The 12,435-nt window shown below is 30.4% G+C and overlaps 1 protein-coding gene across 1 annotated transcript; it reads left to right on the forward strand.

Moving 5' to 3' along the window:
* Positions 1-2,825: 2,825 nt before the first annotated feature.
* Positions 2,826-4,592, forward strand: OCT59_028399 (uncharacterized protein; the record flags this gene model as incomplete). The annotated part of the gene is made up of 4 exons (XM_066147258.1): positions 2,826-3,065; positions 3,310-3,402; positions 3,490-3,868; positions 4,012-4,592. The coding sequence occupies 4 exons, from the start codon at positions 2,826-2,828 to the stop codon at positions 4,590-4,592; spliced, it is 1,293 nt and encodes a 430-aa protein (XP_065993983.1).
* Positions 4,593-12,435: the final 7,843 nt, after the last annotated feature.

Consider the following 12,435-nt stretch of genomic DNA (forward strand, 5'->3'; position numbering starts at 1 on the left):
ACATATGGGCCGATCCTTGGAATCTAATTTTTTTACACAAAAATAATTTTATTAAAGCAAATATAAATTATCATTTATATAAGAATAATAAATTTATACTAGATAATGCAAAAAAAACTAATTAATTATATAATTTTTAATTTTTTTTTAATATAAGATATCATTAAAATTTAAAAGATCAAATATAACTCTCATGACAAAATCATTGATAATTCTTCATAGAAATAAGCTATACAAATAAATTTACATTCATTTGAAAGAGAAAATCGAGATCTATCTAATGAATCTAAAATCAAGTGAATTGAATCACTAGTTGTTCAGTAATCACATTCAGTATATTTATTGAATTTTATCTAAATTTGATCATTAATTACTTCACATGTAGTGATTCAATTTGAATGATCTTTGCTCCCTAAGGTGATGCCAACTTTTATCTTTAAAATAAATTTAAAATAATTCATTTAATATATGTAGATGTTTAGAAATCATCAATTATATTATTAATATAAAATTTTATAAGTTTGATAAAATCTGATATAAAAAAATTTATTAAATACCTGTAGATGCAAGCTACACGAATGAAATTATATTCATTTGAAAGAGAAAATTGAGGTCTATCTAATAAGCCTAAAATCGAATGAATTGAATCACTGGATTGTGAATAATCACGTCTAATATATTTATTTTTAATTTTTAAATTTGATTTGACTTTGATCGTTAATTACGCCTCATCCGGTGATCCAATTTTCCTGATCTTTGATTCTTACGATAGAGCAAATTCTCAGCTTTCAAATGAATGTAAAATGATGACGTTAGCATATCTCCAGGAATAATAATGCACGATTTTGTCACCTGCATAAAGTCCGATCTGAAAATTTTATTTCTTACCAAAAAATGCTTTCATAAGAGAATCCCAAATTCTTTTACTTTATTTAAAAGATTTTATTTGCCATTTAAGGATTTTAATAGAATAAATCTAATAAAATAATTTTAAAATATAAAAAACAAATATATAATTAGTTATTTTGAAAAAAAAAGAATATCTTATTATTCATTTTACAACTATTTTACATCATAATTATTTTTTATTTGCATGTATTTTTTACAAAGAAAAAACAATAAATTAAAGCTAAAAATTATGAAAAAATATATCTTATCTATGTATATAAAATATTAAGTTTTTTCTTTTACTTACCACTTAAAAATAACTGCTATATTTGCTTATAAACTTTTTTGTCATATTTAATAAAAGTGAATAGAAAAATAATGGAAAAGTGATGGGCAGTGATGGGGAAAAAGAAGTGGTTATTACCGTTATTTTTGAATATTGATTAAAAAAATTTTTTTTATTTTTTATTAAATCTGAGTTACGTAAATATGTAACACATATTTAATTTAGATTTGTGTAATGTTAATCTTACTAAAATATTAAATTTTTATAAAAATCTTAATTTAGACTAATTCCAAAAATCGGCACATATGATAAACAAATATAACAATAAATATCCGTAAGGACTCCTTATTTGCGAACTTAGGATCCTTAAGAATTCTATAAAAAGTTTATGATAGGGAATCCTTGCTGATAGGGAAGGTTCTTTAAGGATCATTACTAATTACAGGATTTTTGGAATCCCTAGGGATCCACACCCTAAAAAAATTACTGATGTTTGCATGATCATTTTATTGTAATGATGTAAAATAATGTAAATTATACTTTTAATAAATTTTTGATTATTAAATAGATTAGTATTTTTCACGGCTTTTCTTTCTCTCTCTTTCTTAAATATTATTTTTTCGTTAATATTGAATATAAATATACTTTTTTTTCATTAATATTGAATGTAAACTACTTTATTTATTACTTTATGGAAAATATAAAAAAAGAATCTAGCGAAGACATTCAACCCTTAGAATTTACATATAGTATGTATAGTTTAGGGTTAGGGTTAGGAATCCTGGACATCTCTTATAGAACTCACAACTAACTTTTTGCCAAAAAAGATCTAATTTGCTCTTTTTTTTATTTTCCATTTTTTGCGATTATCTTGGTATCTAGTGATCTGATTCATGCAGTTTTTTTTATTTTGTAGTGCTCAATGAGAGCTACAAAACAAAAAAAATTCATACAAATTGGACCACTGGATGCCAAGATAATCGTAAAAAGCTAAATTTTTTTTTGTGAAATTTAGGTTAATCTGCGAAAAAGTTGCCACTAAGTTGTATATGTAATGTCCGGGATTCTGTTAGAGTTAGGGTATGTTGGATTAGGGTTTGGATTAGGGTTAAAGTTAAGTTAAAATAGTGGATTAATGTTAGTAATGTGAACTTTATAATTTACTAATTAATTATTTTTTTTTTTTAGATGATTGCAATAATATAGGTAACAAAATGATCTTATCTAATGAGAATAACCATATATTATTGTATTTGGAAAGGAAGTTTGAATCATGGGAAGCTTGTGAAAATTTTATTAACATGTGGGTCAAGTAGCAGGACTTTCAGATTATTAAGGATCGTATAGTACGTTTGGAAGGTATCATTAAAGATGCATGTCATAAATAAAGAATTTTGACATGTTGAAAATGTTGAAAAAAAATAAACAATTAGTCAATGCAAATCAAAATGGTAAAAAGCCGAAATAAATTTGTCAAGTCAAAATTGGCGAAATTGTCAAAATAATGATTGGCTGCAAATCATCATTTTTTTGTGATGTAATGATGTGGCTGGCAAAATTGAATATAAATAAATACGTCATAAAATCAAAAAAAATATATTTTTCTTCTTGATTTCACATGAAATATTATCAAGTATTTTTTTGTTTGAATATGTCGAAAACACCTTCCGCTATTCTCAATTCAAAGATTCGTGGAAAAAAAGCTTTTTTACCTGACGATGTTGAAAATTCAATTTCAACAGCGCTTTTACATATTTGGACAGTAACAAATAAAAAAATTGATTCATGTGTTTTCGAACAAGATAAAGTGAGAATAATATTTAAGAAGAATGAAGGTCGCACGTATATTGACTTACAAGAGTTGTCATCAAGTTTTACGTTCATCAATAAGGTATAAGATTTCCTCGTTTTTAGACAACTTTGTCCACTTTTTTATTGGGTTTGATTACTTTTTTATGGGTTTAGACAATTTTGTCCACTTTTTTTCGTTGTTGGTTATTCATCTCTGTCCACTTTTTTTTTCATTTCTGGATAACTTTGTCCACTTTTTTTTTATTTTTGGATAATTTTGTCCATTTTTCCCTTGGTATTAGAACAATTACATTTTTTCTGAATAAAATATTTTATTTTTTTAGGATAGTTTGACTGAACTCGAGAATTACAAGAATCTATATGAATTATACAAAAGTAAATATGATTCAGTATTGAATAATAATGCTAAATTACAGGTAAATATAAATTATAAGAATGATGTTTGGTTTTTAATTTATAAAATTTATATCTTACTTTTTTTATTACTTAATTTCTGATAATAGAACAAATTGCAAAAGTACTCTAATCTTGGATTAGTAACGCCAGAAAATACGTGTCCAGTTAGTGTTAGAACAGCTGATACTATAATTTCAGATATGGATGAACCATTAAAACAATTGTTACAGTATTCAACACCTGAACATTTACCTGAATCCACAACATCAACTCTCTACTCAACATTATATCACGAAATTAATGACTCAGAACTTGCCCGCGCTCTGAACTATGATTTAGCTTTAAATTACCTCACAACTCTTGATACACCGTCAAAAATTTGGTCAAATCTAAATAATCATTGCATTAAAAAATTTGGCGGCCAAAATTGCATAAAAAATAACGCTACCATTTCAAATATAACATGGGCCAAAACAACATTATTAGGTTACCGCAACTGGAACATGATGTGAAATTATTATGATGATATTGATAAATGGATAGTAAAAATTAATAATTTCTGTAAGTAAAATTTATCAAATAAAATTGTTCTTGATTACAAAATAATTATTCACATCTAAATTTTATAGGTTTTGTTAAAGATGAGGTTAATGATTTTCAGCCTATAAGTGAGGAATCAAGTAATCATAAAAGTACCAAATTAAAATCACCTTTGCAAGTGTTACTAGCAAATACCAAATTAAATCCACCTTTACAATCGCCACTAGCAGCTGATGAAAGTACCGAAGCTAATAAAAGTACCGAATTAAATTCACCTTCACAATCGCCACTGGCAGCTGATGAAAATACCGAATTTAATGAAAGTACCAGATTGAATTTACCTCCATCAACAAAAGTACCAACAAAAAAGCTAACAGCAAAATCACAAGTAAAATCACCTATATTAAAGTCAGTAGAAAAAGTACCAAATGTGGAAGTGGCAGTAATAGTAGAATCACCAACTTCAGAGCTATTAATCTCAGAAGTAGCAGATGAATCTCGAGTAGTACGTACATCAATATCAAAAGTATTAACAAAAAAACGTAAGCATAAGTGTGTTGAAGTTTCAGTTTCTTCAGAAAAGGATAGTGAAAGTGATCATAATGATGATGATGATGATGAAGCTATTGTAAATGAAGAGTTAAATTCTCTTTCAGATGCTTTTGTTTAGTAAAGAAAGGAAACTATGTGAAATTTTACTGGCAAATGATGAACATTTCGTTGCCTCAGAAAAATCAAAACTACTGAAATATTTACTGCATTGGCTGAGTTATCAAAATTTGAAACAATTAAAGTAGTTGACAAGGAATCTGCTACTAAGAAGATAAATCAATGGAGGAATCAGGAAACGTATTGTGAAAAGCTGCTAATTGCGGCTGAATCTTTTAACTTATTGCATTTGGCGTTATTGGTCCAAATTTATGATGATCTTACAAAGCTCGGTTCAGAATTAGAAGTTAAAAATGTAAAATCTTGGGTTATTTCGTTCATGTGATCTATACTTAAAATTGACAGAAAAGCTGAATAAAGAAATAGGCTGGATTGGGATAGGTTACGTAGGTTATTTAATGAAGGAATAATGGCTGCGCAACTTGCGCAAGTAGATTGTCGCAAATGTGATTTTTTTGTTACAAAAGAAAATTACAAAATATTTTTATCACAAATTCCTTCTTTACAAACTCGCTGATCAATTACTTCGAGCATGTCAGTTGAACGTATATCAGAAATCATTGAACCAAAACAAAAGTGAGCATAATTATTTCAAAGCATAATTAAATTATAAAATGTAAATGTAAAGTTATGCATTAGAATATAAAATGCAAATTGCAATATTTTTTTTATAGCAATTAAAAAATAGTTTATTTTGACAAATTTATCCAATAATATATATTATATGTATGCTATAACTTAGTAATATTATTCAGAAAGTAGACAAAATTGTCCAAAAAGACGTTATACTACTGATAAATTAAGTAATTTTATAATAAGATCAATTTTATAATAGGTGGCGTTATACATGTAGCCGAAATCTCTATGAAGCTGGACAGGGTTTCGGACTTTCAGTAATTTAATTATAATAAATTATTAAAAACTATCCAGAAATCCATCCGAAACTCCAAAGACTTTATATTATAGTTTCGGCTGGATGTAGAGATTAATTTTTATCATTTTTTAACTTAATTTTGATTTAAAGACGTGGTCGAAAATCACGTGAAAAGGTTTCGGCTACAAGTATAAGCGACGCGTTTAGGATTAGTAGTACAAAACGCGTAATAATTAGAGTGGACAAAATTGTCCAAAAAGCCATTATGCTATAATAAGATCAATTTTATAGCATTTAGGATTAGTAGTATAAAACACGTAATTAATAAGAGTGGACAAAATTGTCCAAAAAAAAGTTTTTGAAAACGCTTCAGGTCTATCAAAAGTTTTGAATAAAGAGCTAAAAACATATAAAAATTTCAGAGAATAATATTGAGATTGAGCATAATATTAAATTCAAGAACTTGATAAGTAAATATCTTAAACTAGATTCTAATGATTATCTTCATCAGTTAGAAAAAGAGCAAATATGTGTTTGCAAATAGGAGACATATCAAGTGAATGGAGAGAAGCCTTACTGTATCCTATACCCAAAACTATGGAATGGGATTAGTTAAGATCATTACAAAAAGGTTATCAGCTGTAATTGCAGAAAAAAATATACTTAAAGAAGGTAATTATGTAGCATTACCTGGCGGATCCATTACAGATTATTAACACTTGTATAGAAGATGCTAAAGTTAATAAGAAAACATCTGGTTGATGTTTTAAGACCTCTCCAAGGCATATGACCGGGTAGATGTAGAGATGTTAAAACTTGTAATGGACAGAATTAAAATCCCTAAAATTTTCGATAGTCTAAGATTGGATACAAGATAGAACACTCTTGGAAAAACAACATATAAGCATTACATAAAAAGTCAGTGTCCGCTATTATTCATAATATATGGATGATGTAACGTAGTTGACAGAAAGTAAACACACATTGGAAAGAATCCTGAATATAGCAGATGAATTTAATAAAATGAATAATATTCAGACAAATTATAAAAAATTTGCAATGACAACAAATGAAGAAATACAAACTGTAGATGGAAAAATTAATATCGATTTTGGATCAGAAATTAGGAAAAATCGGTTAGAATCTTGGGGGTGTGGGTTAACTTAGACCTTAATACGAAATTTGTCTTAAATCAATGTAAAAATATAAGAATTACTGATTTACAGATAAGATATATATACAATCATATCATTGTACCTAGGATGGAATATAAATCACAATTAACGATTTGAAAGCAGAATTAGATAGAACAATTATAGCTGATTGCAAAATTATAAGACCATTCTATGATTTTTTAATTTGAAACCTGTTTATTCAACTCCTTAAATAAAAATAGAAATATATCATATAATTCAATATAAATAAATTACTTTAAAATCTTTATTAATTTTAAGGAGTTAAAGTTTATTTATTTTATTTTATTTTATGTGAAGTAGGGAGAGAAATATACAAAGGCATGACTGACATACAGTACAACCTAGACGAAATCTATTATCAACAACCAGAGAAGCTGGAAGCCGACCTGAACTTCTTGAAAAAAAAGACCTGTACTACTACCACATCCGATGATAAGCCAAGCGAACACACTGGGTAAAAAAAAGGAAAGGGAAAAAAAAGGGAAGAGGACAAGTCCTCTTTCCAAGAAATTGTGGTACAACACATAAATATATTCTATCCTAAAAATAATACAATTCTGAAATTTCTAATTAAAGCGTAGGCTAAACTAGTTTCTGTAATAAAGTCAAAATTCCTGCTAAAACTGCCTTGTTATCTTTATTATTACCCTTTTTCTTCGAGGATTTCTTTGCCTTCTTCTGAGTATTCGGGTATTTCTCCTCTTGGTTATTATTTTTAGACTTTATTCGAGGATGCAGGTTTATCCTTCTTCTTAGGCTGATTACTGTCCAAATTCTTGTCAGACTTACCTGACTTTTTCGTATTCAGTGTATTTTTAGCCTTCGGTTTACATTGTACTTTCTTCAAGGTAGGAATGGAGTGTCGACACCATTTCAACTCTTTACCATCAGGTACGAAAAACTGTGGCGTATCTAAGGTTTTAAGGAGTTAAAGTTATTATCAAAATAGGGGTTTGTCTAAAGCCGTGTTCGATCACGTGACTTAACATTTTATAAATAAGCCATTTTTTTATGAACTAAGATTAATGTAAGTGAATACATTTTTTACGAAAATTTCTGCGTAATAATTTTTTTTAAAAAATAATCCCCTTTATTAAATTTTATTACATAAATATAAAAATGTCTATGGATAAAAGCCGAACACCAAACAAAGAAGCTTTAGACTTCGTTTCCCTATTTAACGAACAATATTTTCATACCGTTACATATCACTTAAGTTCTTTTATACAGGACGGTTTCCTCAAGGACTTATTTGAAAAAAACCCCTCAGTACCTAAGGATAAAGCCCAGCTACTGATAGAAAGGTTTGGCGACTCAGCCAACCCCGCGAACTTCACTACACAAGCTCAAGCTACGAATATACAACCCACCACCCTTTCGCTAATATTTTCTATAGCGCTATATGCTGCGTCCAAATCTTGGGATAATTTTTCTACCCAATTCTATTGCAAATTTGGCGATACCGGTGATGATGATGATGACGAAGATAGGGAATCTCAGGATACAGATGATTACCTAATGGATGCGTCACCGTTTCTTGATCAAGATGTAGATGATCTAATACGCCAAGGATTCCAAAAACCACCAAATCCAGTACCTATCAAGCTTCCATCAATGCCTGATATAGTAATGACCCCTGTTGATCAAACTGTGATACCCGAAAATTCCCGGAAGAAAGATAAACAAAAGGCACGTGTTACAGATGATCTACACAGATACTGACAGGATACGAAGCTGTCGGAGATGAGCAAGAGCGAATCTGAGACATAATAGTTTACGATATCCCGTATACCTGGAACCTGCAGAAAATAATAGCAGAGTTAAAATTTTGGGGGAACGCTATTAAATGTTCTGTCAAACGGCAACATAAGTATCAGACTCTTTGAGTCAAAATAGCACTTTCCTCATTTGCCCGCCCCTTTAGTTTAATAAATATTGGACGACAGACCTGGGAGGTATACCCGTTAGATGGTTCCCTGCAAGTTGGACTTTACGAGAAAGAAAGCAACGTGAAAAGTTCCAAGCCATTATTCATGACATTCCGGAGGATATGACGATGGCTACCTTGTGGATGGACCGTAAACCATGTGAATTTTTAATGAAGTGCGGTGCTAGCTCATTTAAAATTATTCAAACAAGCAAAGGACGGAGGAAACTTGTGGCCTATTTCGAGAATTGGGAGACCACACTAAGGCCTTAGATACGCCACAGTTTTTCGTACCTGATGGTAAGGAGTTGAAATGGTATTGACACTCCATTCCTACCTTGAAGAAAGCACAAAACAAACCGAAGGCTAAAAATACACCGAATCCAAAAAAATCAGGTAAGTCTGATAAGAATTTGGAAAGTAATTAGCCTAAGAAGAAGGATAAATCTACATCCTTGAAGAAAGTCCCGAAAAATAATAACCAGGAGGAGAAACACCCGAAGAATCAGAAGAAGGCAAAGAATACCTTGAAGATTAAGGGTGGTAATAAAGATAACAAGGCGGTTTTAGCAGAGATTTTAACTTTATTACAGAAACTAGTTTAGCCTACGCTTTAATTAGCGGTTTTACAAATTTCAGAATTGTATTATTTTTTAGGATAGAATAGGTTTATGTGTATGCACCACAATTTCTTGGAAAGGGGACTTGTCCTCTCCACTTTTTTTCCCCCCCTATTTTTACCCAGTGTGTTCTCCTGGATTATTATCGGTAGTGGTAGTAGTGCAGGTCTTTTATTTTTCAAGAAGTTCGGGTTGGGCTCCAGCTCCTCTGGAATTCGATGGTAGGATTTAGTTGGGTTGTATTACTTAGGTTATATTACTTAGGAATCATGCTCAGTTTTTTTGTCCCCTGCCGGCTTCACATAAAATAAATAAATAAATAAATAAATAAATAAATTAATGTAAGTATGAAAGTTATAGAATAAGTGTATTTTAGCCTGCTTCACAAGTTTACTTAGTGAAAAAAAGCTGATTTTAAATACTGTTTTTAACTTTACATATGAATGAATAATCTTTGCCAATTATATTCGATTGAACACAGCTTTAGATGACCCCAAAATAGGTATTTAATTTAAACTTGCTTTTTTACTAATTCTTGAAAAATTCAAAATATCAAATTTTCAAATTGAAAATCATAGGGTAGTCTTACAATATGCATGGACAAACAGGGGTGGGCATGGTATACCATTGAGATTAACTTATTTCAAGTATGGCTTGAATTTTTCTGTCTGAAAGATTTACTCAAGTTTTGTGTATGTCCATCTTTATATGCGAAGTAAGTATCTAAGGGGGTGACGAAAACAAGTACAGTATGGAATCCTATGTATGTATATATGGTGACCTATATATGGATGTATGGTGGCCTATGTATAGTATATTACTATTGTGATAACTATACCGTATGAAAATTAACACCATACATACCATACATTGACCACCATACATACATACATAGGATTCCATACTGTACTTGTTTTCTATATAATCGTATCTAAAGCCCCTTTGCAAACATCCAGATCTGTGAAATCTGATAGTACACTTCTTATTTGCAAGAGCTTTGGGAGTAAGTATATATGAAACACCTGCTGCACAATAGTAAGTATACATCTTAATAGAAATAGAATCAATCTTACAAAGCTTTATATCTGACTTTTTATGTAATAATTCATAAATTCTATATTCAATCTTAATTATATGATCATCTATAGGACCTAAAAGAAACTCTTTTCCAAAATTTTTTTTTTACGTAATAATTTTTTTAAAAAAAATTTTCCTTTATTAAACTTTATTACACATATTAAAAATAAATAAGGACACGAGTAGAATACAATACGAAGAAGCTGTAGACTTCGTATCAGAATTCACTGAAGTATTTTATCACTCTGTTTTTCACAACTTATGCTCCTTCATAGAGGACGGTTTCCTCAAGAAAAAAACCTATCAAAAACTGTTGACAGTACCAATCCCACGAACTTCACTACACAAGCTCAAGCTACAAATATACAATCAACCACCCTTGCGCTAATATTTTCTATAGCGACATATGCCTCGTCTGCCATGCCATTATTAAATCTACTGGACTCACTTGGCACAAACCTGATGAAGTTTCCTCTCTATGTCACCGTTGTGGTCGCACTGGTTGTGACACCAATGCATGTAGTTCCTCTTGCTCTACCAATCGTCCTTTGATCGCCCTAAGGATCTAATAGACAATCATATGCTGATGCAGCCAATAACAACCGTTCCCAATTCAGAGCACATTCTCAATACTCTCGCGAAGATGTCCCAATGCTAGACAACCTCCTTCTCAATCTACCCTTGATCACTATGCCAATGGAATGGATTTTGATCAACTTCCTTCCATTATTGATTACCATCAAATCATGGAAACCCTTACTGTTATTTAAGAAGAACTTGTTGAATTAACTAAAGGTTTCCAACACCTGCAATCAAGAGTCAAAGATCTGGAAGATGGTCATCCTCCTCGTTCTTTACCTTCAGCTCCAATTCATGCACCTCTCCCCTTTGAATCTGGATAAGGATGATACATAAAGGCTTAGTGATAATCTTATGGATTTTAAAACAGTCAAACTTGGAATAGAACAACAATTTCTTTATTTAGCTGCCCACGGTAATGCTGGCTTAACCTCTATTTACGTTTTCCTATCATGGTGCTACAATGATGGACAACAAAAAACATAATTTTTCCTCACACTTTTTCCCTCTTCTTAATTTTGGACAGTTAAATGTTAATGGTTTAGTTTCTCCTATGCGACAATTTCATTTACTTAATTATTTCCTTCATTCCCCTTTTTTAGTGCTTTCAGTTAATGATACTAGATTATCCCTTCCGCTTCAAAATTTATATACAAAAATGAACACTCCCTGCATAATTTTAGGTTATATTTGGCCTTTTCTTCTTCTTCTTTTTCACATAGTGGTGTAGGTTTACTACTCCATAACCCTTTACACAAACATATTCAAACTGTTGACTCTTGGGAAGGACGAGCATCCCGATTTTATCACAATTTTGCCGATCATCTGTAGATCATTTATCGATCATTTAATCAATTTTATCACTTCGCAATAATTAAGTTAATTAACTTCGATTGAAAAATTCTACATAATAATATATACTCAAATTTTGCATACAGTTTAATATTGGTTTGAAATTACTGTAATTCTTAATAATTTTAAATAAAAATGGAGTTTTCCTGAGGTTTATGTCATTATTTTTTGCTTTTTTGTTTTTCTTGGTCACTTTTTCTGGTGTAACCTTATTTTCTGATCGTCATAGTGGCTTGGTGTTACAATTTTAAAATCGATGATTACTCGGGTGATAAGGGGGGTGACAGGTTGGGTACTGCAGTTTTTGTAGTATGCCGATCATGGTGGTTACATGTTGGACTATCATTGGATGATTGTTTACAATGAGGTGGGTGTCCCTTTGGAGATTGCATAACACTAAAAAGTTCCCTATTGGCTGGACTGCACGACACTAAAAAGTTCCCGGAGGTCTTTGTGAAATAGATTTGTTATCTATAATATATAGTCAAATAGGAGAAATTGAATTTTATGCATTTCTGATGGTGCTAATGGTAGCTCAGAGGTTCTTTACCGATTCTAGGAGTGGGTATGGCGCTGGATGGGTTACGTATAGCATAGTCGACTTTACCCATTTTGAAATAGATTTGGGGGAGTAGCCTTAGTTATTTATATAGAGAGGGTGGGGTTTGTTATAATCTTAGCTTTTCTTTTATTTGTAATTTTGGAAGATTATTTGTTCT

The sequence above is a fragment of the Rhizophagus irregularis genome, chromosome 8, assembly GCF_026210795.1.
Source record: "Rhizophagus irregularis chromosome 8, complete sequence".
In the NCBI taxonomy this organism is placed as follows: Eukaryota; Fungi; Glomeromycota; class Glomeromycetes; order Glomerales; family Glomeraceae; genus Rhizophagus; species Rhizophagus irregularis.